This window comes from Cannabis sativa, chromosome 7 (genome assembly GCF_029168945.1).
Source record: "Cannabis sativa cultivar Pink pepper isolate KNU-18-1 chromosome 7, ASM2916894v1, whole genome shotgun sequence".
Taxonomy (NCBI): Eukaryota; Viridiplantae; Streptophyta; class Magnoliopsida; order Rosales; family Cannabaceae; genus Cannabis; species Cannabis sativa.
Window position 1 is genome coordinate 40,344,592 of NC_083607.1, and position 26,534 is coordinate 40,371,125.

Sequence of the window (26,534 nt, forward strand, 5' to 3'; positions counted from 1 at the left end):
CTCATTATTTAAAAGAAATATGTATTTTATTTAATCATTTATTTTAATCTATATTTTAATAATGAAAATTACAAATTAAAAGTTGGTTAAAAAAAATTTCCAACTTCAATTAAATTTTCAATTATTTAATTTTCGAAAAAAAAATTCGAAATTAAATAAATAATTAAAATATAATAAAATAAAATTTGAAAAATATCTTATTTAAGTTGTCTAAAATATCCAACTTAAATATTTTTCAAATAAAATTTAATTAAATATCAAAATTAAGTTGTAACCACTTAATTTAAAAATATTCCATTTTAAGTTTATCCATATTTAAAGAAAATATCAACTTAAAAAATATCTAAAGAATCTTCAATAACTAATTCCTAGAATTCTTCAACTTAATTTTGAAAGATATCAAATTCAAGTTGATCCAAAATTAGTTAAAAATAACTAATTTACAACTTAAATTAAAATTAAAAAAAAATATTCAAAATTGAAGTTGATAAAAAAAATAGTTAGAAAAAACCAATTTTCAACTTAAACAGGAATATCTAAAATTAAGCTTCAGAATAATCTAATTAGTTAAAATTCTATATTTAATTAAATACAAGAAAAATAAATATAGTTTATCTAGAAATAAATTCATTAAACTAAGTGTGTTTTTCTTAAATTAATTTCAAAATATACGAATAGAAAATTAAATTCCATTTACTTTGAAATTAATTATGTTGCTAATCAATTTTATTAGGTTAAACTAATTTAATTAACCTAGCACAGTTATCCATATCAGGCAAATGGGCCTTCACAATTGGAGTAGTTCATGTGAGGGGGAGCTGGGTTCAGTATGTCGTACCCACTTCTATTGGTCCCCAACTCTCACACAAGGCCCAAAAGAGAGGCATTTAATCTTAAAATGAACAGCTGTTATTAATTGAATAGGCCCAAAAACTAAACGGGCCTAAATAAAATCTACCACGGTGTGACATTTTATTTAGCAACAATAACCTATATGCATCTATAACAAAAGTAAACATATAGGCTCACACAGGCACACAGATTTGGATGGATCCTATCATGTTACTAGGTCATACACAGATGAAAGAAGAATGTAATATTTAGCTGGTACAAATTATTTACTTGACCTATTGACAATTGAACCATGGGTTAAAATCAGATCATTGGATCTGTCAACAAGTTAACCGTGACAATTTAGATCAAGCAATAATAGGTTTTTATAAAAGTTACACACAAGCTAAAAACACATACTCCTGCAACAAGTAGAATTGGATAGTTGGATGTAGGATTTATTTAATTTAAAATAATTAATTTCTAAAATAAAAAATAAATAAAATAAAATATTTTCAGTTTTAAATAAAATAATATTTAAAATTAAACCTACAATTTTGAAAAATTAGGTTTCAACTAACCTAAATATCATTTCAAAAAAAAAATGCTAACTATCTTTTAAATTTCATGTTATTTTATAAATTAAATATTCAATAAAAAATGATAATAAATATGGTTTTCTAATTTTATAATTTAATTTAAATAAAAAATAACAAAATTTAAAAGTTAGCAAAATATCTTATATCTATTCAAAATATCATGATTATAGTAATCTTATTTTAAATTTAAATTAGGTCAAATAATTTTAAAAATAGAATAATTTAAAAAAAAATAATAACTGACCTTAAATTTAAAAATAAGATAAAATAATCAAATTTAAAAATAAGATATAAAATTAAGCAAAAAAGCTAGATATTTACTTATTCTCAAGATCAAATTATACTAATATCAAAAATTAATTTTAAAAAAAAAAATCAATTAATTTAATTCTGATAATTAGAATTGAAATAGGAATAGTAAATATCTGAATACAAAACTACACAAAAAATCGGAAGCTAATTCCATGAAATAGCATGAAAAAACAAAGAAAACGAAAAAATTTGTGAGCTGTAAAGCATACCATCCGCGCGCGCACAAGGAGGATGCTGGCCGAGGTTCCTCGGTGCTGGAGGCTGCAAGCAGCCATTCCACACGTGGATGAGGGGCATTAGGACAGCCCGTGCGTGTTTCCTCGGACAAATGATGTCCGAACACACGTCTGACCAAGTGAAACTAGGTGTCCGCGCGCGTGAGTGTGAGTCATCACCCCTATCTTTTTTTCAAATCTTCAAAAAATTATAACTAATTCAAATAAAATTGAAATTGAGCTCTGTAAAAAAATAAATTGCTTAATTTTTTTCAAACTATCCAATAAAAATAATTCCAAAAACGAAAATTCAATTATTTTTACAAAATTTCACAAACATCAATCAATCATCAATATAACACACAAAACAACAAGAAACCATCCAAATCACACACAAATCGTTTTAAGTTCAAATTTCTTGCAAGCAAATCAATTACTATGGCTTTGAGGCCAGTTGTTGCAATTATTTTACCAGGATCTTAGATCTACTCACAAGTATGTTGTTTAACATCCTAAATATGAACTTCTAAAACGATATCAAATAAACACATATAAAGTATGAGAAACCTTACAGTGGTTGCAGCGGAATAATATGTCTCCTTCCACTGAGATCTCTAACCCTTGTATCCTTTTTGTCGCAGAGTATTATCAAGATCTGAGTCCGAATGTCCTTCTTGTTGAATCTGGATTCTTCACGATCTTCCACACTATGATTGAGGTACCAGTTGATGTGTGTGGGCACTACTCATTCACTCAAGGGATTCGAATCAATAATGAAGAATAAAGAAAGATAAGTGGCGGCTAGGTTAGGTAGAAGGCACTCAGGTTTTTCTTTGAAAGGAATAAGATGCATCATCTTTTTCTGAAGCCATCACTACCTATTTATAGTATGCCACCTAGGGTTAGGTTTGAATGATTTGGCATTAAAATAATGAAAATATTAAATGGTAAAACCTACATAAGTGGCCGACCAAGGCTTGTGGATATGGACCTCACTTTTGCAACTTGCTGTTTTATCATTTCTACATCTCATTCTCTCAAAAACGCCAATTTTCAAATGCAATCATCTAAATGCCAATTTCAACTATTTAATAACTAAAATTAATATATTTATTAATTAGACTAGCCTAAGTCTCTTAATTAACAAATATACCCTAAAAATTCTTTCTTTACAATTTTGCCCTTGCTTAGTGAAAAATTCACAAGCTAGACATAGTCTAATTTTAGAATTATAATTGATTAATCAAAATCAATCAAGTTAGTCTTACAAGTAGTATTGTCTCAACTAGTGTGGGGACCATGGGCCTATATATCCGAGCTTCCAACAAGCAGATCAAGAACTTACCGCTTAAGTTCAGTACTGACTTATTAATTCTTTGTTGCATCCACGCATAGAACTCAGAATTGCACTCTCAACTATATAGAACACTCTATATGTTCCACCATATAGACACACTATTAATTATCCATTGTTATAATCCTAATTTGATCAATGTTCCTCTCTATAGATGATCTACATTGAATACGGACTAAAATTACCGTAACACCCTTCAATGTATTTTATCCTTAAAACACTTAGCTCCGTATAAATGATATTTCAACTGAGTGAAATGAATATTCAACCATTTATCTCTGTTTGGCCAAGCTCGAAGGAGATCATCTTTTACTTTCTATTCGCCAGATAGAAGCTATAGATTCCATATTTATGTTTAGCGCTCCCACTCAATTGCACTACCATGTTCCCAAAATGTACGTATCACCCTGACCCAAAAGTAGGCTTAACTAACAAATCAAAGAACACAAATAACACTCTTGAGATTGAACTTAATCATATCAGGATTAAGATCATTTGGTCTGGGATCAACTACGTGATATTGAATTGAATAGATATTACGGTAAGTTTAATAAATCTATATAAAAGTTCAATATCGGTCCCTTCCGATGCATACTCCATGCAGCCAACCCAAGCTTTACTCTGACCTATGCTCTGGAAAGAACATATATAGCATTTATGCAAGTAAAGTATGTTGTAGATTCTCATATCAGTAAAACCCAGTGTTCTGATAAATCTAGGAATCTTTATTCACATAATCTTGATTACTTTCAACTGTGATGACGACACAATAAACAAGAATATAAATGTTAAAAGGGTTTGGATGAATTTATAAATCAAATTAACAAGTAATTGATAATGTGAACCAAAAATTACACAAATAAATGAAAAATACTTCTGTTTTTTTATTGATATTGAATAATACTGATTACATTGAATTTGAGTTTTATTTACGGCATAAAACCCAACAGAGACAACTTTTGAAGCATATAATCACAATTACACTCTATTGTGTTGACATAACTGTAATTGTGAATAACTATACGTTCTGAATTTAACAGAAATTGTATAGTAAACCTTAAACATGAGAACTACTTTTAAACATAAATGATTTTTAATATTCTATTGCTAACAAATCAGATTATATTGAAATAAGTTTTATTTAGAGCATAAAATCTTAATATGTGATTCTTGCCCCCGTCCTGTTTAACATTCAATGAAAAAAAATATTTCTCGTCCCTGTCCTATTCCTTATTTAGACGGATAATTTGTACCCCATTAAGGGCATGTCTCGGGGGAGCCCATTTCTGTGGAGGAAATGTGCCTTCCTAATTATTAGAAACAGTCTTTAAAATACTGATTTAAGGACGGGAGGGAATAAAAAGTTTTATAGTAGTGATATATACAATAATTATAGTGGGTTTTGGTTTTATGATCATTTTCTCCCTTTGTTATAGGCTATTAGTTAAAACAATTGTTATTTTTCTTTTAATTTACACCCATGTATTATGATAACTTTAAAATGGTATGATTGGTCTAAAATCTATAAGAACAATTTCTCAATATTATATATCTTTCCAAGACAGACGAAAGATTATTCGTTTTTGAACATGAGAAAACTGTATTTTGTAGAGACTATCCAAACAAGTCCTAGTACCCTTTTTATTCGTACGTATTATATTAAGAAGCAATCAACAGAAAGCTCATGACAATCTATAATTATTGTTGTAAAATATTCTACTATTAGAACTTTCTTAATTAATTAGCAATAGAGATTGCTCCCTGGAGAAACACCAAACTGTCTGCAGTAGTCATTGTAATAATTGATCCGAGCTTGAACTTTGTCAGGCTGTTTGCCATCGCATTCAAGAGCACCATTGATCTTTCTTGTGGTGGCACCAAACCCTTGGCCCATCACAGAATGAACATTGGTCATCCAGAACCACAATGCTGATTTGAACGAGACGATGGCGTCCTGACCAACTCTTTCTGGTGAGTTCAAGGTATCAATGTTGTTGTCCCTGCCGAAAGCTCCATAGTTATAGTTCCATGTCAGCTGAAGTGGTCCACGCCCGTAGTATTTCTTGTTTGGGTTACAGGGATACTCTCTACTTGACCTGTCGCAATAATCGTGACTTGCACCTCCAGTCTCTTCTATATAGCATAGAACTGCAGTTTACAAAGCCAAATTACTTACACATTATTATTAAAGAAACAAATTGTATGTGAGAGAAGATATGTGCATGGATCATAGCTGATGGTATAATCTTAATTAAATCTTACATCCAGTTTCGTGAGTAACATGGGCAAAGAAAGCTGCAATCTCACGCTTAGATTGATCAGCGGAGCCAGAACCAAATTGGCGAAAGGAGTTGGCAGCGTTGATAAAAGCGTCTCGGTTGTAGAAGCTCTTACCGGGACAGTTCCCAGTAGCCTTGTTTTTTATTCCATTGAAAAATTGGGTTGTCACTATAGAAGCAACAGAACCACCATTGTTGGAACCTGTACAAGGTCCGGATCGGCAGCCTTCGCCGCAGTAAGCTTCCCCAGAACCACAATATCCGTATCTGCTGCAGCAAAGGTTAGAGCTACAGCCACAGTTTTGAGCCAGGGCTCCTCCAGCTAGAATAGTTCCAATCACAATGAGGCTAACTAGTGCTTTGGCTACATTAGGAGAAGCCATCATTTTATTGGCAATGACTATATTACTCAGTAAAACGAAGGTGTGTGTTTGATGATATACAAAGGAGTGAATTGGAGGTATATTTATAGTAATTGTTTTGCTTTCGAACAAGTGGAGTCCATAAGTCGTGTTGTGTACGTCATAGGGACTTTTATTTAGGACCACGCCCTTACGCTAACAGCCGCCTACCCTAATACTAGTTGGTTAGCACGTGCTTTGAACGTGTGTAAACCTTTTATAATTTTATTATTTTTTCAATGTATAGTTAAAATTAAAAGATCTCTAAAAAAAAATTGAAATTAAAAGAGAATTAATTTGATTAAAATTTATTTTGAAAAACAAAGAGTAGAATTTAACGCATATTATAATTTTAATTATTTTAATACCATTAAAAAACCAAATAAACTATGATAATTGAATAAATTAATATATTGATATATTTATTTTTTATTTTATAAAAATGAAATTATTACATCAGACGAAAGTTTCAATTAGATGAAAGTTTTTGGGTGGTTGGCTGAAGGTTACATCAGACGAAGGTTTTAATCAGACGAAATAATTGTTAGCAAAATATTTATGCAAATGTAATGCAACTATTATGAAACATTAAAAATCAGAATAGTGTTTCTACATACGTAACTCTATCTACATGTATCTTTTGATTTATATGAACAGATTCACCATTATAAATTTAGAAAACAACGAAAATACACTAGGAAAATATTTAACTATAGTATTGATGTAATTTTTTTTTAGATATACTTGAGTTGGATTGTTTGGGAACTCCAACTCAACTTTTTGAGATATGCTTTTCATGGATCTGAAAATTGAAGTCAAGAAATTAGTTTTATCCAAATTAAACTGGCTTTACAGTTGAATTTTAGTTTTGTAGTAGTTTTTCTACACTTTTTTTTTTCATGAATTCGAAACAGCCTCTGTTTTGATTGATTCTAGTCATCTTCTCAGGTGAAGTCGTCAGAATTAATGGTGGTTCTCTTTCTGGTTGAATTTTCATTTTGGTTGTGTTGGGTTCCTGCGTGGTTGCGCGATGGTTGCCCAGGAAGCATGGATCCTGGGTTGAAGGTTTGTGTAAGTGGTATTTGTGTAATTTTTTTATGTGGGATGTATATTTATTTTTTTTGCCCGCTGGAAGTATTTTTGTAATATTGTTATTTTTTTTGATTAAAATTAAAAAAAAAAAAAAAGAAATCATTACATAAAAAATATAAATTGACACTTTATTTACAAAAAATACCTCCACAAGGTATGAACAACATTTATACATTTTATGTAATTTTAGGGTTTACATCCAAATAATAATTCAAAAAAAATACCAATTTGGGAATTTTGTTAGCCTGAATATACATTTGGCCTTTCTTTAATAATAATTTGCAACTTGTATTTTTAAAATGGGCTTTTTTATTTTTACACTTTAAAACAGTTTTTTTTTTTTTTTTTTTGTATTTTTACGGAATTCTACATAAAACTCCTATTGCAACTAGCGCTGCAACCTAAAGTGCAACAAAAAATCGTATAGAAACGCTGCAACCACTTTAGAAACTCGAACCATAAATTTGAAAAAAAAAAAATTTAAAAATAGTATATATATGGAGGTAATCTCCCTTTTAAAAGGGATGAATGAAATTAATATCGTAAGGTTAATTTGGTCAAAAAAGAATTCAATAAATTCATGATATCAATGATAGCCTCAAATCTTAACTGAATGACGACCTCAGATTTAGTAATATAAAATAATTATTTCACCAAAATTTAGTCTACTCTACCATATCAATTCGATTCATTTTATATAGAGTATAAATTGTCATACCCAAGTCTATATACATAGAGGCAACTTTTTTTTCGTTATAAAAACAATATAGTTTAAGTTTTAATTAATTATGACCCACTCATATTGATTGCCATTTTTTTTTTTTTTAAGAGATATTGATTGTCATATTAAAATGAAGTATTAAAAATTTATATGCATTAAATTAAAATTAATTAAATAAACTTTTTGACTTTAACAACTATTTTAAAAATAATATTTAAAATAATTTTAACATTAATAATATTTTTATTATTTTATTAAGTAATTTTCAAAAATATTTCATAAATCACAACTAAAATGAATTACTTGTAATTTGTCATATGTTTTTCCTATAACTTTAGTGGAATGAGTAATAATCACATTACTGCAAAATAAAATTTTACCACAAAAAAATTATTTACATACCTAATATAATTTTTTGGTTATTTAATTATTTACTAAATATTAATATTAAAATAAAATTTTAGCTACAGATTAATTTTCTAAAATAAAATTGTACATCTTACTTATTAAAAATTAAAAATTTCAAATTATAATGAAAAACTTTATTTAAATATAAATTATAATAAATCTGTTTATTAAATTTGTAAAAATAAGAATTAAGAAAAATTACACTAATTTTGCAATATTTTATTTTTAGAAAACAATTTTAGTCTTAGAATAATTTATTTAATATAGGTAAAAATGTTAAAATATGAATTTTATTAAAAAAAAAATATATATCATTCTACTAATAAATATATTAGTGATATTATTTTATATGTATATATATTATGTGAATGCTTTATAATTATTTTGTTATAATTTTTTAATTTATAAATAATTTACTACTAAAATAATAATTACACAAAATTATTAGAGATTAATAATACTAATCCAAATCATATATTGCATTAATTTGAACATTATAAAATATAATTTAATAAAAAAATAAATTCATATATGGATTGAATAATTACACTACTTAGAGATAAATTTACGAAGTATGAAACAATGGTGTAAGATCATAAAATAATAATAACCTTGACTCTCGCCTACCGGGACAATAATGGATTCTTATTTTGATCGAATAAAAGGTTGCTAGAATGATGTCTATTTTAGATGAGCTGACTACTCTATTCAATGAATGATATCTTTAACTCTCGCCTATCGGGACACTGTATCAGTTTGTTGGGAACCTTAGAAATTATTTAAGATGTGCTTGTTTTGTATTTTCACATGTATTTCTTACTTGCTAAATGTATGATAATTTCTGAGTGATTATGAATTTATATTGAACCATGTTGTTTTTTGTTTTTAATTGTAGTTATAAATTTCGAGTCTTCATTGTTGGTCTAGCATAATTTGTTATTTTAATGGGACAAATCCCAAAGCATTGTCATCTATTAGACAAACATAATAGTGTTAGATCTCAATAGATAAGTATTTGTAAATGCAACATCTAGTTGTACATCCAAAGATGATAGCTTAGATTAGTGTTTATAATATGAAACAATGAAAAAATTTATAAAATAAGAATAATCTTTACTCTCGCCTACTGAAACATCGTGGGATTCTTATTTTATTCGAAATTATCCTTTAATATTTCCTCTTAGCTTTTTCATTTTGAATTTGCTATGATAATATATCATTGCATGAATAGTTTATAAATCATCTGCTTATAATGTCATTCTGTTTTCACTAATGAAATTGAATGGCGCAGATGACTATATTCCCGATATTCTATCCCGAAATAATATAAATCCTCGATCTTAGAAAATCTCCTACTTGTATATGTTTACTTTAGGCAAATTAGACTTAGAGATATATTAGTAGTAGTGGTCCAAGAGAGAATAATAACTCATTGTATATATGGTATAAAATTAAGTCTTTGACTTTAAATTTTAGATTCCAAATAGAAATTTTTATTTCAGTTTCCTAGAATACATTTGACAATACAGTATGACTTTCACAAGTTATTAATATCTATATTTTGTCAATGGATCCAAATTGTATGTTTATGTATGGATTATGAGTTTTGTATTCTGTGACCAGGATCCACTTGGACTATTCTAAGAACTCTTTATTGTAACTAGATCACAACCACAATAATTACATCTACGACATTTGTATCTTGTTTATAGTGGTTTGACAAGATCATTGTTTGTAAAGAGTCAATATGCCAATATCCACTTGAAAGTATGATCATCTATATTTGACATATGGATGTACATTCAGGGGTTGATATGAGTTATCATTTTATTTTTTAGACAATCACTCTAGATTTTACCTTATGCAAAGAAATTCGAAATGTTTGAGAAATTTCATGAATTTCTAGCAATGGTGAAAACCATTAAGGTAAGTGGTTAAAGATCTTGCGAACTGATAGGAGTGGAGAAATATTTGGTAGACATCAAGTTCAAAGATCATTAAGTTGAATTTTGAATTGTATTCAAACTTACCTCCCCATAAATTCGATTTTCATATTGATGATAGTATAAGGTCTATGATTAGTTACTAGCTGTTGGCCAAGACCTTCTAGGGAATACCTTAGTGATAGAAAAATTTTAGAATGATTGAATGGTTGTGTACTTAGTGTAATGACCGCTTTAGTAATTTGAATTAGTACATGCAATTAGTACTAATTTCAGTTATTTTTATAATTATTTATGAATCTAATTATTTGTGGACCCCAATATTAGAAAAAATGAGCATTAGAGTTATAATTTCTCAATTTTTGAGATTTTATTAAACTCTAGGGGTATTATTTGTCTTATATGTGAATTATGCAATTTTTGTAATTTTTGCTCGGCGACAACGGAAAATGCGATGGATGGCTAGTTTGATCACATGAGTAAGTTTAGAACCTTATTTCTTAGTGAAAAATATTTTGGAGAAAATAAAATATCGGGATTGAGCGGGGTTATGCAATTTGACCATTTTACCCCTAGTTTTGGAAAATACCTAAGTTGTAGGCTTAGGGGTCTTTTTGTAATTTGCCAAGTTGGTGACTTGGTGGCTGTCTAGGGTGTGGACACCTGCCATTTTAATTCAGCAAGAGATTAAATTGGTTTATCTCTTTTCATTTGAAGAAAATAGAGAAAAATAAGAAAAAGACAAAAATTCAAGAACAATCTCTTTCTTTCCCTTCTCTCTCTTCGAACCAGCAAAAACCAGGGGAGTTGTTGCTGAACTTGGTGTTTTCAGCAAGGTTGGGCGAGGATTCAAGCAAAGGTAAACCCCTAGAGCCCTTGAATATGTATTTTGAAGCCTTTTCTTTAGTTTGAGTATGTGATTTTGTGAAACGGGGGCTGTTAGGGTTAGGTTTTGTTACAATTTGAATACTAAGCTTAGTTTGAGTTGAATTTAGTTTCTAGCAGCTGGTTTTGATGTTTGAATTAGGTTTTGTGCAAGTTTGAGCTTTGATCTTTAATGGCATATTGTGATACATTGGTTTTTTATGTGAATTACTGGTTGGAAAATATTGTGTTTACCCTAATAAGGTACTCTGGAAGGTTTGGTGGCATTTGGTGAGGTTTTGAGAAAGAAATGGAATTTTTTGGGTTAACTGGTGCAAACTGGGTAACAGGTTTTACCAGTCTCAGTAAAACCGGTTAACCAATTTTTGTAGGATTCCCCGAATGTTCCATTTTCTCAATTCTCGTGCATTTCAGTACCGTAGTTGGGTGTTTCCCTATTTTCGGAGTTAGATGAATCTCATGAGAGTATAACAGAACCTAAGGTTTTGGGTTTGGGTTTCCCGGATTAGGGTTTCGACCATGTGATTTACCCAGTTTTATTATGTGATTGGGGCATTCATCTAGCGCGACACTTTCCGTTCAGGTTGGCCAGCACACTTGAATCTAGAAAGAAGATAAGAAATGTGTATAATGTGTAATATGAATATCTGAATGTATATATGTGTTAAGTGTATATGCATGCTTATGGTTTAGTTGCACTACCAACACTTGTACAATTTTGGTACACAGTGCATTAGTATAGTGAATATTGTTTATGAGTACAGTACAGTGATACCAGCACAAGTACGGGAATGTACTGAGTGTGTGTGGTATATCACTCAGTAGTACTCAGGGTACGAGACAAACCCTACCAACACTCGTACAGGGAGGTACGTAGTGAATGTGGTATAGTTGTTATTGTTGGGTTTTATGCCCTAAATAAAACTCATTTCAATATAATCAGATTTACTTATTAATATAGATCAGAAATAACATTTAATGTTGCATGGTTCACATGATTTATTTCATGATTATATGTACATAATGTATAGATTCATCTGAAACCCTTTTCACATACTTGATCCTGTTTATTGTGCCGTCAACACATTGGAAAGTAAACATGACTATGTGAATAAAGTTTCCTAGATTTATCAGACACAGGGTTTTTCTGATATGATAATCTACAACAAGAGTTTACTTGTATTTGGAGAAATACTATGTTCTTTCCAGAACATTAGTTAAAGTAAAGCTCAGGTTGGATGCATGGAATATGCATCGGAAGGGACCGATATTGAACTTTGACTTAGATTTAATTAAACTTACCGTAAAATCTATTCAAGTAAATATCGCCAAGTTGATCCTAGATCAAGTGATCTTAATCCTGTTATGATTAGGCTCAATCTTAAAAGGCTATTCGTGTTCTTTGATTTGTTAGTTAAGCCTACTTTTAGGTCAGGGTGATACGTACATTTTGGGTACACGGTAGTGCAATTAAGTGGGAGCGCTAGCATAAACATGGAATCTATAGCTTCTATCTGGCGAATAGTAAGCAAAGGATGATCTCCTTCGAGCTTGACCAAACAAAAATAAATGGTGGAGATCTCATTTCACATAAGCTGAAATATCATTTACACGGGGTCAAGTGTTTTAAGGATAAAATACATAGTAGGGTGTAACGGTAATTTAATCCCTTTACAGTGTAGATCATTCATATAGAGGATCATTGATCACATTAGGAGTATAACAATGGATAACTAATGATGTGTCTATATGGTGGAACATATAGAGCATTCTATATACTGAGAGTGCAATTCTAAGTTCTATGCGTGGATTCAACGAAGAATTAATAAGTTAGTGAATTTTAGTGCTAAATTCTTGATCTACTTATTGGAAGCTCGGTTATATAGACCCATGGTCCCCCCACTAGTTGAGATAATATTGCTTGTAAGACTCATGTAATTGGTTTTGATTAATCAATTATAATTCTCAAATTAGACTATGTCTATTTGTGAATTTTTCACTAAGTAAGGGAGAAATTGTAAAGAAAGAGTTTATAGGGGCATATTTGTTAATTATGATACTTTGTATGGTTCAATTAATAAATATCATAAATGACAATATTATTTAATAATTATTTATAGTTATTAAATAGTTAGAATTGGCATTTAAATGGTTGAATTAGAAAATTGGCGTTTTTGAGAAAATCAGATGCAGAAAAGATAAAACTGCAAAATTGCAAAAAGTGAGGCCCAAATCCACCTTGCATGGCCGGCCACTTTTATAGGAATTTACCTATGATATTTTCATTATTTTAATTCTATATAATTCAAATCTAAGCCTAGTGGAATGCTATAAATAGATAGTGAAGGCTTCAGGAAAATTACACATTTCTTGAGACTTTCTGAATCAGAAAAACTGAGCCTTCTCTCTCCCTATCTTTGGCTGACCCTTCTCTTTCTCCTTCCCTCTTCAATTTCAAAAATCTTTGTGATTAGAGTAGTGCCCACACACATCAAGCAATACCTCAATCATAGTGAGGAAGATCGTGAAGAAAGATCATCAGCAAAGGAGATTCAGCATCAAGGATTCAGAGAAAGAGATCCAGGTTCAGATATTGATAATGCTCTGCTACAGAAAGGAATCAAGGGCTAGATATCTGAATGGAAGGAGTCATATTATTCCGCTGCACCCAATGTAAGGTTTCTTAAACTTTATATGTGTTTATTTCATCGTTTTAGAAAGTTCATATTTAGGGTGTTAATAAACATACTTGTGAGTAGATCTAAGATCCTGGTAAAATAATTTCCAATAACTGGCCTCAGAGCCATGGTAATTGATTTACTTGCAAGAAATTTGGACTATAAAACGATTGTTTGTATATTTTTGGATGGTATCATGTTGTATTGAGTGTTATTTGATGATTGATTGATGTTTGTAAATTTTTTTGAAAAATAGTTGCGATTCTGCTTCTGGAATTATTTTTATTGGATAGTATGGAAAAAATTAAGCAAGTTAGCCTTTTACAGAACTCAATTTCGATTTTATTTGAATTAGTTATGATTTTTTGAAGATTTGAAAAAATCGGAGCTGTGCTGAAATTTTCCTGCGATCGCGAAAACTGTCCGTACAGTTCACAATTTTTTCATTTTTCTTCGATTTTTCATGCTTTTTCATGGAATTAACTTCCAATTTTTTTGTATAGTTTTGTATTTATACTATTACTATTCCTAATTCAATTCTCATTATCATTTTGAATTAATTTAATATTTTTTAAATTTAATTCAAGATATTAGTGTAATTTGAATTTGAATAGAATTAGTATCTATCTTCTTGCTTAAAAATCTATCTTATTTTTAAATTTGATTATATCTTATCTTAATTTTAAATTTAAGGTTAGATTTTATATATATTTTTTAAATTAAATCTTTTTTAGATATTTTGACATTATTTAAATTTAAAATAAGATAATTATAATCATGTAATTTTAAATAGATGTAAGATATTTTGCTAACTTTTAAATTTTGTTATTTTATTTATTTAAATTAAATTTAAAATCTGAAAAAGATATTTAACTTATCTTTTCTAATTTTTATTTATAAAATAACATTTAAATTTTAAAAGTAGTTAGCAAATTTTGAAATGATATTTAGGTTGGTTGAAACCTAATTTTTCAAAATTGTAGGTTTAATTTTAAATTTAAATTTTTTTTTTAAATTTTGAATGATTCAAATTTTTTTAAAATTTTTCGAAAAATTATTTTTTAATTAATTAATTAATTCGAAATTAATTATGTAATTTAAAATTAAATAAATCCTACATCCAACTATCCAGCTAACCTTGTTGCAGGAGTATGTGTTTTAGCTTGTTTGTAAGTTTCCAAAACCTATTATTACTTGATTGCAAATAGCCATGGTTACTTTTTGCTAGATCTAATGATCTGATGGCTCCCTTGGTCAAGTTAATAATTTGTAACAGGTATATTTACAATCTTCTTTCATCTGTGTATGACCTAGCAACATGATAGGACCCATCCAAAGTGTGCCTGTGTGAGCCTATGTGTTTAATTTGATTATAGATACATATAGGTTGTTGTTGCTAAAATAAATTATCATAGTTCTTGATAAAATTTATTTAGGCCCATTTAGTTATTGGGTTTATTCAATTAATAACAGTTGTTCTTATTAAGGTTAAATTCCTCTCTTTTGGGCCTTGTGTGAGAGTTGGGAGCCATAGAAGTGGGTACGACATACTGAACCCAGCACCCCCTCACATGAACCACCCCAATTGTGAAGGCCCATTTGCCTGATTTGAACAACTGTACTAGGTTAATTACACTAGTTTAACCTAATAAAATTGATTAGCAACATAATTAATTTCATTTATTTTGAAATTAATTTAAGAAAATTATAGTTTAAAGAATTTTTTATTCTAAGCTAAACTATATGTATTTTCTTGTATTTAATTAAATATAGAATTACAACCATCTAGATTCTTTCTGGAACTTAATTTAAATTTTTCATTAAATATTCTTATTTAAGTTGATATTTAGTTATCTACAACTAACCAACTTAAATCTGAATATCTTTTGAATTTCAAATTTCAAAATTAAGTTGAGGAATTTTAGGCATTGGTTATTAAGATTCTTTAGATATTTTTTAAGTTAATATCTTTTCGAATATTAACTTAAAATGGAATATTTTCAAATTAAGTGGTTACAACTTAATTTTTGATATTTAATTAAATTTAAATTTGAAAAATATTTAAGTTCTAGATTTTTTCTAATACAACTTAAATTAGATATTTTTTTCAAATTTTGTGGAAAAGATACTTAGTCAAATAAGATATTTTCTAGATAGTTATTTCTAGACTGCTTCTTATTTCTAATATTAAATAGGAAAATATTATACATTGTGAAATTAATTATTTATATAATTAATTTTGGTACAATTTATTTTAAGTATATTTTTCCTAGTATTAAACTAGAGATTAATAATTAAGCCTTCTCTACACTTAATTATTTATTTCTTGAATTTGATACATTTAATTAATTTGAAAAATTAAATATCTAAGTTGATTTTCATCATCATACTTAAATATTTCTTTTTCATGACATTTAATTAAATAGAAAATTATTTTTAGTTGAAATTTATTTTTTCAACTAAATTTAAATAATTTTCAAAATATATTTTTTCTTTATTTTATTAATCAATTTTCGAAATTGCATTTCTTAAATGCTAGAATTTTGAATTTTATCTTGAAAAATAGATTAAGTTGTAAATTAATTATTTATTTTAATTAATTCTTGGATCAACTTAAATCAATGATTTTTTTCATTTATTGATTAATTTAAAATAAATTGAATTAAAGTATATTATTAGAAATTGAATTAATTAGTCAAAGGAAAATCTAGATAGATCATATTTTTGCTTGAAGTATTTTTCTAGTGTATTTAATTAAATAGAAAATTAATATTTAAGTTGATTTTCATCATCATACTTAAATATTTGAAATTTTTCTTATATATTTAATTAAATAGGAAAATTATATTTTTTGTTGTAAATTAATTTTATTAATTAATTTTGGGCCAACATTAAATTAGAATAATTTTTTCCAGGATTAATTTTATCTGGCGAATAGTAAGCAAAGGATGATCTCCTTCGAGCTTGACCAAACGAAAATAAATGGTGGAGATCTCATTTCACATAAGCTGAAATATCATTTACACGGGGTCAAGTGTTTTAAGGATAAAATACATAGTAGGGTGTAACGGTAATTTAATTCCTTTATAGTGTAGATCATTCATATAGAGGATCATTGATCACATTAGGATTATAACAATGGATAACTAATGATGTGTCTATATGGTGGAACATATAGAGCATTCTATATACTGAGAGTGCAATTCTAAGTTCTATGCGTGGATTCAACGAAGAATTAATAAGTTAGTGAATTTTAGTGCTAAATTCTTGATCTACTTATTGGAAGCTCGGTTATATAGACCCATGGTCCCCCCTGTAAAGCCCGCTTAGTTAATTTGGAAATTAGCAGTTATTTATGTTAATCAGGAAATTATTTATAGCTATTTAAATAATTTATTATTGATATTTATGGAATTCAGATATGCATGAGTATGTTGTCAGTAGCTTTTATGTTTCGCATTTCCGGTGTCCGGTATTTTGGAACGCGGCGTTTGGCTCAGTAGAAATCACAACTTAGTATGTTAGTATTTGGGGACGGGTTTTAGACATTGGGAATGTCGGGAATGGCCGGGAATTTAGAATGTCCCAAAAATACCCCTTTAGTATGATTTTCATGATTTTATGGTGGAGGGGCAAAATGGTCTTTTTGCCCCATTAGTATTTTTGTCTTATGTGATTTAAATGGATTAAATGTTTATCTTTAAATAATTGTTTCATGTGTTTTAATGGCTGAAATAATCAAGTTAAATGACTATTTTCTTTTAGTTTATTTCATTTTCAACACTTATCAAAAAATAGAAAAAACTTGGAAAAAGAAACTCTCTTTTCTCTCTCTCAAATTAATTTGTGCATGTGTGGGTTTGGAGCTGGATTTTGCTCAATTTCTCTAGTGAATTCTCATCCATAGCTAAGCAATCTTCAAGCTAGGTTAGCTCCTTTAATTTTCTCTTGAATTTTGATAAAAAATGATGATTCTTGCATGAGTTTTTAGTTGATTTTCTTCTTTGTGTTTTTGTGGTTAATTTGTGTGATTCAAAGCATGATTATTGATGTTGATTGAGCTGTGTTGAAAGCATATTAGTTAGGTTGTTCAAGCTCTTAGTTTTTATGTGAAAAAGTATGATTTTTGAAAGAAAATGTTATGTTTTGTTTCTGTGAATTGCTGGATGTTTCTGTTTGTTTTGAGAGATTATATTATGCTAGTTTAAGAGGTTTTAAGCTAGTTTGATTGCTGTCTAAGTGGTTTTGCTCAAGCTTGAGTTTGGAACTCAAAGCTTGAGCTCCAATGGTGAATTTTGCATGTGTGATTTTACGGGTAGGTTTGATGCTCTAGAATTGTTATTTGGGACCTATAGAACAGTGCGGAAAGTTTGGGACCAATTGGGTTTGAATTGGTCAAGTTAGGAGATTTTTAGTTTGCCGTCGCGAGGAACCGGAATTCCGGTTGAGCATCCGAATTCGGATGGGGGTTCGAATTTCCCGAGCCGGAATTCGGTTGGGCAGCCGTCTGCAGGTTGGGGATTTTTCAGAACCCTAGTTTTCCTCGTTTTTGGGTTTTTAGGGGTATTGCCATGCTTTTTATCGATAGGGAAACTTTTAGTTTCATGTTTTAGTCCCCGGGAAGTGATTTAGCGTGTCACTTATAGCGTTGTGATTTTTATGGTTTAGGAGCCGATGTCCGCCGTTCGGCTTCGGTTCCGGTCGGGTTGACCGCACACTGAAATCGGAATCCTGGTAAGATGAGTATAACAGTATGCATATGTAGATTACATGTTTAGCGTGCATGTAGGAAGCCTGTTAGATTACATTAGATATGTATTTAGGCTTCGAACCACCCAACCCCGTCACGTCGGTACGGTGGAGTATGACCGACGGCGGAGTATGACCAGGTTCGACCGATCAGTCGACACTTGGTTGGTGGTTCGATGCTATTGACCTATCCCGTCGGTACAGCTGGAGTATGACCGACGGCGGAGTATGACCGGTTCGACCGATCAGGAGGATACTTGTCAATAGTACCGTCCCCTGAACGTTCAAAACTCAGTACCATGTTGGACATGGCAGTAGTGCTCAGTACCATGTTGGACATGGCAGTAGCGGGACTCAGTATCGTGTTGGACACGGCAGTCAGTTTTATGTATGATATTATTATGCTTTTCTTACTGAGTCTGTCGACTCACAGTTTATGTTCATGTGTAGGTAAAGGCAAGGCAGTTGCTGATGGACCGTGAGCGAGCTTATGAGATTGTACATGTCGGGGCGGTTAGGCCTGGAGCGTACGATCCTCGGGACAGCACGGCTGAGAATTTGTAACTGTCGTTAGACGACTCTATTTTGATGTAAAAGTTGAACAGTAAAAGCGTTTGTAAATATTTTTATAAATCGGGATCCCGAGACTTTTTGTAAAATGGTTTATAAGTTTAATGAAAAAGCAAAATTTTAATTAATCACGTTTTTCCATAAACCTCGTTGATTAGCAACGAGCTGCACAGTATGTTTAAAAATCACGTAATACGCCTAAGATAGTTAGGGTGTTACACCCCCACTAGTTGAGATAATATTGCTTGTAAGACTCATGTAATTGGTTTTGATTAATCAATTATAATTCTCAAATTAGACTATGTCTATTTGTGAATTTTTCACTAAGTAAGGGAGAAATTGTAAAGAAAGAGTTTATAGGGGCATATTTGTTAATTATGATACTTTGTATGGTTCAATTAATAAATATGATAAATGACAATATTATTTAATAATTATTTATAGTTATTAAATAGTTAGAATTGGCATTTAAATGGTTGAATTAGAAAATTGGCGTTTTTGAGAAAATCAGATGCAGAAAAGATAAAACTGCAAAATTGCAAAAAGTGAGGCCCAAATCCACCTTGCATGGCCGGCCACTTTTATAGAAATTTACCTATGATATTTTCATTATTTTAATGCCATATAATTCAAATCTAACCCTAGTGGAATGCTATAAATAGATAGTGAAGGCTTCAGGAAAATTACACTTTTCTTCAAACTTTCTGATTCAGAAAAACTGAGCCTTCTCTCTCCCTATCTTTGGCTGACCCTTCTCTTTCTCCTTCCCTCTTCAATTTCGAAAATCTTTGTGATTAGAGTAGTGCCCACACACATCAAGCAATACCTCAATCATAGTGAGGAAGATCGTGAAGAAAGATCATCAGCAAAGGAGATTCAGCATCAAGGATTCAGAGAAAGACATCCAGGTTCAGATATTGATAATGCTCTGCTACAGAAAGGAATCAAGGGCTAGATATCTGAACGGAAGGAGTCATATTATTCCGCTGCACCTAATGTAAGGTTTCTTAAACTTTATATGTGTTTATTTCATCGTTTTAGAAAGTTCATATTTAGGGTGTTAATAAACATACTTGTGAGTAGATCTAAGATCCTGGTAAAATAATTTCCAATAGTTATACCCTAGTATTGAACGTTCTAACTCATCTGTTAAGCCTTGTAAATAGGTGTATGGGCGCCTAGATACAAGTCGGAAATTATATGATATGCTATATATTTTTCTTACTAAGTCAGTCGACTCACAGTTCTGCTTCCATGTGTAGGTAAAGGAAAGGCGAAAGCTGAACATGAGTGAGCCTGGCTTGGATGGGATTATACATGTCGTGGAAGCGTGACATGGAGTGTTCGGTCTCGGGAGATCTGGAGATCTTATTTTGTAGTCGTTGTGCGACCGGGATATTGTATTTCGGCATATTTTGTATAAAAGTTAAGAAACAGGATCCCACTATTTATAAATTATTATGTAAATGAAAAAGTTTAATATTTATTATAAAATTTTTAGTTTGACACGTTTTTCAAGAAAAATCTTTGATTAGCAAAGATAGCATTGTAATAATAATAAAAAAAGCATTGTAGCGTGCCTTAACATTAGGGCGTTACAATTTCAGTATCAGAGCCGCCAGGTTGTCTATCGAAGCTTGTTGGGGTTGTAGATCTGTTGTGAGATCAGTGGGGAGTTGTTTCTTGGTGTGTTTTATGTGGCTATTGCAGTGGGGTTTTGAGACAGAGTGTTGGTTCTGGTTGATTATCATTGTTGAGTGGGTGGACGATGAACTGGGTTTGCTAGGCACCAATTTGTGCGGGGGTGTTTCATTTTTTATTGTTCTGTTTTTTATTATTATGTTTAACTAGGTAATATAGCCGCTTTTCGCGCGACTAAGTTAAATTTTTTATTAATATGATAATTAATTATTTAAAATAATAATTCTGATATATAATAATAAAATTATATTACCTAATTTTATATTATTAATTATTATTGTAGCCAAGTGATTTCACTTATTGTGGCAGGGAGAGGACGGTATTCAACTTCTGCTGAACTTCGAGATATGGTAGGTTGTTTCTTCGTTTTCTAGGAGATGATACAATCACCTAAGAAGATGCAAAAACAAGTGGTTGATCTTCTTGTGATTGGGCAAGATGCCCAATCCGAATCCAAGAAGCCTCTTAGATGTAAAGAAGAGTGGGAAGAGTGCAATATTCCTTGTCCTAGGCTTCCTTTTATATATCATATTAGGTGATGTTAGGCCTGTAAGTGGGGAGTGCGAGGAGACGCCATGAATTGGCTCAAGACATTGACTGCGTAGGTGATATCTGGCCTAGATAATGTCAGATATAGGAGTTTGCTGATGAGCTGCCTATAGCTGGAAGGATTGGTGAGTGGCTCTCCGTCTTGGTCGTTAAGTTTGTGGCGAGGGTCCATAGGTGCTTTAGCTGGTTTACTGCCAATGTAACCAGTTTCTTCAAAATGTTGTATAGTATACTTCCTTTGGGAAAGAAATAGGTTGTCTTTGGTTCGGGCAATCTCAAAGCCAAGAAAGTATTTGAGATTGCCAAGGGTTTTGAGCTTGAATTGGTGATGTAAAGACTCTTGAAGTTGTTGCAGGATGTTGAGGTTTGGACCCGTAATTACGATATCATCGACATACACGAGTAAGACAATGAAATTGTCTTCCCGTCCTTTGGTGAAAAGGGTGTAATGAGCTTGAGACTGCTGAAAACCTTCTTGAATGAGTGCATCTGTTAGCTTCTTGTACCATTGTCTGGATGACTGCCATAGTCTATATATCGACTTTTGCAATTTGCAAACAAGAGTAGTACCTACAAAAGCAGATGTAGAAATAGTCAGTCCAGAAGGTATTGTCATGTAAACCTCTTCATTGAGGTCTCCATTAAGGAACGCGTTGTTGATGTCAATTTGTAGCATATGCCAATTTTTGATTGTGGAAAAGGCAAGTAGCTGTTGGGTTTTATGCCCTAAATAAAACTCATTTCAATATAATCAGATTTACTTATTAATATAGATAAGAAATAACATTTAATGTTGCATGGTTCACATGATTTATTTCATGATTATATGTACATAATGTATGAATTCATCTGAAACCCTTTTCACATACTTGATCCTGTTTATTGTGTTGTCAACACATTGGAAAGTAAACATGACTATGTGAATAAAGTTTCCTAGATTTATCAGACACAGGGTTTTACTGGTATGATAATCTACAACAGAGTTTACTTGCATTTGGAGAAATGCTATGTTCTTTCCAGAGCATTGGTTAAAGTAAAGATCAAGTTGGGTGCATGGAGTATGCATCGGAAGGGACCGATATTCAACTTTGACTTAGATTTATTAAACTTACCGTAATATCTATTCAAGTCAATATCGCCTAGTTGATCCTAGATCAAATGATCTTAATCATGTTATGATTAGGCTCAATCTCAAGAGGCTATTCGTGTTCTTTGATTTGTTAGTTAAGCCTACTTTTGGGTCAGGGTGATACGTACATTTTAGGAACACGGTAGTGCAATTGAGTGGGAGCGCTAACATAAACATGGAATCTATAGCTTCTATCTGGCGAATAGTAAGCAAAGGATGATCTCCTTCGAGCTTGACCAAACAAAAATAAATGGTGGAGATCTCATTTCACATAAGCTGAAATATCATTTACACGGGGTCAAGTGTTTTAAGGATAAAATACATAGTAGGGTGTAACGGTAATTTAATCCCTTTACAGTGTAGATCATTCATATAGAGGATCATTGATCACATTAGGAGTATAACAATGGATAACTAATGATGTGTCTATATGGTGGAACATATAGAGCATTCTATATACTGAGAGTGCAATTCTAAGTTCTATGCGTGGATTCAACGAAGAATTAATAAGTTAGTGAATTTTAGTGCTAAATTCTTGATCTACTTATTGGAAGCTCGGTTATATAGACCCATGGTCCCCCCACTAGTTGAGATAATATTGCTTGTAAGACTCATGTAATTGGTTTTGATTAATCAATTATAATTCTCAAATTAGACTATGTCTATTTGTGAATTTTTCACTAAGTAAGGGAGAAATTGTAAAGAAAGAGTTTATAGGGGCATATTTGTTAATTATGATATTTTGTATGGTTCAATTAATAAATATGATAAATGACAATATTATTTAATAATTATTTATAGTTATTAAATAATTAGAATTGGCATTTAAATGGTTGAATTTGAAAATTGGCGTTTTTGAGAACATAAAAATAAAATTTGTGAAAACTGCAAAATCCAAGTAAGGCCTATTACACACCATGGCCGGCCACTTGGGATGGTTTTTCAAACTGATATTTTTATTATTTTAATGCCAAATAATTCAAACCTAACCCTAGTGGAATGCTATAAATAGATAGTGAAGGCTTCAGGAAATTTACACTTAACTTTCTACTTTTTCCTTCAGAGAAAAACCTGAGCCTTCTCTTTCTATACCTAGCCTCCACTCCTTGCTCTTCTTCTTCCTTGAAATTTTAAAATTACTTAGTGTTAGAGTAGTGCCCACACACAGCAAGTGATACCTCAATCATAGTGAGGAAGATCGTGAAGAAATACTTTCAACAAGAAGGAGTTTCAGCACTAAAGAAGGAGAGAAAGAGATCCAGGTTCAGATATTGATAATGCTGTGCTACAGAAAGGAATCAAGGGCTTGATATCTGAACGGAAGGAGTCATATTATTCCGCTGCACCCAATGTAAGGTTTCTCATACTTTATATGTGTTTATTTCATAATCGTTTTAGAAGTTCATATTTAGGGTGTTAATCAACATACTTGTGAGTAGATCTAAGATCCTGGTAAAATAATTTCCAACAGTAGCAACTTGAATGTAACCATTTTGGCTACGTGGGAGAAAGTATCAAAAAAATCAAGGCCTTCTTGTTGTGTGTATCCTTGAGCAACGAGTCTGGCTTTGAATCTTTCTATTGAACCATCACTATTAAGTTTGATTTTGTAAACCCATCGACATTTAATGGCTCTTTTATTTGGGGGCAATGGTACAACTATCCAAGTGTTATTGTTGCGTAAAGCATGGAGCTCTATATTCATAGCTTCAAGCCAATGTTTGAATTGGATGGCTTGTTGATAAGTTTGAGGCTCTTTGAGTGAAGTAACTGCAAGAATAAATACTTTATAAGATTCAAATTGTCTATAATAGGACATGTATTTATCAAGTGAGTGAGGAGTAGAATGCTTGTCTTGTAAAACAGAATAACACTCGAAATCTCGTAGATAAGCAGGAGGTTTGGTTGTTCTACTTGTTCTTTGAGGGATCACTTCTGAGGTTGTAGGGGTGGCTGCTGGTGTGTCTGTTGTGGCAGCAGGCATGTTTGTGGTGATGGGGGTATCCGTGTGTGTGTCCTGCACAGGTAAATCTTTGCTGGGAACAGTTGTGGTGTCAATGGGGTAATCATCAACCAGTGTGTTATCAACGCTAGTAGAGGGTAAAACAGTAGTGGTGAAAGGATCGATGTTAAAAATTTCATCTTTAAGTTTATGAAAAGGAAATATATGTTCATGAAACACTACATTTCTAGATATGAAAACCTGCTTACTGTTGATATCATACAGCCGGTATCCCTTCACACATTGGGGATAACCAAGAAAAACACAAGCTCTTGCTCTGGAAGAAAATTTACTTCTATGAGCTGTAAGAGTAGAAGCAAAAGCAAGGCAACCAAAAGTTTTTAAATGGGTGTAATCAGGTTGAATGTGAAACAATAATTCATAAGGTGTCATGTTGTTCAAATTAGGAGTTGGGATGCGATTTATGAGGAAGGTAGCAGTCATAATGCGTTCAGACCAAAATTTCAATGGTGTGTGTGCTTGAAAACAAAGAGCACGGGCAACATTTAGCAAATGTTGGTGTTTCCTTTCAGCAATAGCATTCTGTTTAGGTGTCTCAACACATGTAAAATCATGCAAGATGCCATATTTGAGAAAAAGATCTTTGAAAATAAGTTCAGGGGCATTGTCCGACCTGAACTTTTTGATTTTACAGTTGAATTGAGTTTCACCATAACTCAAAAATTGAGGAATCACAGTGTGTACATCAGATTTTTGCTTCAATAGATAAATCCAAGTGAAACGTGAGTGATCATCAACAATGGTGAGAAAAAATTGAAAACCAGAGTGCGATGGAACATGATAGGGACCCCACACATCACAATGAATCAAATCAAAAATATTATTAGCAAAAGTGGCTTTATTTTTGAAAGGAAGCTTTCTTTGTTTTGCCTTAGGGAAAATATAACAAGGAATGTCTTTATGCAAATTAGAAGAATTACAATTAAGTTTGCTATCTAAAAGATTCAAATGCTTGTTCGAGGGGATGTCCAAGCCTTGAGTGCCAAGTATTAGCAGAAACAGTAAGGATGGGGTTGTCATGAGGTTTGTAGTCCAAGATGTATAGCCCATTCTTGGATTCACGTCTGCCAATCTTCTTCTTGTTGGTTTGGTCCTGTATGACAAAATGATTAACGGAAAATTGAACAGATAGGTTGTTGTCATTAGTTAGGCAACTTATTGAAATGATATCGTATCTGAATGTGGGAACATAAAGCACATTACTCAAATTTAACTCATTAGAAATAGCAATGGTACAACTTTGATTAACAACAATACTTTCATTGTTAGGCAGTAATAATCTGGTAAGATGAGTATTACATATACACTGAAACAGATTTTTGTCATAGCATATATGCCTAGTGGCACCAGAATCCAATATCCAAGAATTAATAGAAGGAAAATTAGACATGCTTGAAAGCACAATACCTGAATTACCTCTACCGTTTCCTGCTTCAGTGTTTACCATATCGGTTTGTAGAACAGCCAGCAGATTTAATAGCTGTTGATATTGTGTAGCTGTAAGTTGAGGCGGTAAGGCTTGTCCTTCCTGCTTAGTGCTCCTGTCATTGCCAGTTTGAACCTGATTTGCAGAGGCAGATCCTTCTTTTCCTCTATCATTCTTGTGATATCCTAGGGGGTATCCATGAATTTTGTAATATTTCTCAATGGTGTGTCCGAGAATGTTACAGTGAGTCTAGAAAGGCCGATTTCTTTTGGGAGGATGTGACTTATTTCTCTGGGAATTTGGTTTGTTATTGGTGCCTTTATCTCCCTGGAAGCCAAAGGCCATTCCTGAATTTGGTTCTGTAGTAGGGTTAGAATTCCCTTTCTGGTTTTCTTCTTGGGTGAGAAGATGAAAAACCCTGTTGATTTCTTGCAAGGGATCCATGATTAATATGTTGCTTCGAACTTGGGAGAAAGAATCCAAAAGCCTCATTAGGAAAGACATTATGTACTCCATGTGGTAGTGTTCTTGAATCTTTTTGACACCACCACATGTACATCCATTACAAACACAATTGGGTCTGTAATTTGAAAGTTGTTCCCAAACAGTCTTAAGCCTAGAAAAGTATATGCTGACCGACTGACTTTCTTGTTTAAGATTCATTAGATT

The 26,534-nt window shown here is 31.4% G+C and overlaps 1 protein-coding gene across 1 annotated transcript; it reads right to left on the reverse strand.

Annotated features, from left to right (window-relative positions):
- Positions 1–4,834: 4,834 nt before the first annotated feature.
- On the reverse strand, positions 4,835–6,039 carry LOC115698289 (chitinase 5). The gene is made up of 2 exons (XM_030625503.2): positions 5,574–6,039; positions 4,835–5,459 (listed from the first exon to the last, which is right to left on the reverse strand). The coding sequence occupies exons 1-2, from the start codon at positions 5,974–5,976 to the stop codon at positions 5,053–5,055; spliced, it is 810 nt and encodes a 269-aa protein (XP_030481363.1). The 5' UTR covers positions 5,977–6,039; the 3' UTR covers positions 4,835–5,052.
- Positions 6,040–26,534: the final 20,495 nt, after the last annotated feature.

Coding starts and splice junctions, on each gene's coding strand:
- LOC115698289 (XM_030625503.2), bottom strand. CDS start 5,976: ATGATGGCTTCTCCTAATGTAGCCAAAGCACTAGTTAGCCTCATTGTG. Junction 5,460..5,573: donor TGTTACTCACGAAACTGGAT/GTAAGATTTAAT, acceptor TGTAAACTGCAG/TTCTATGCTATATAGAAGAG.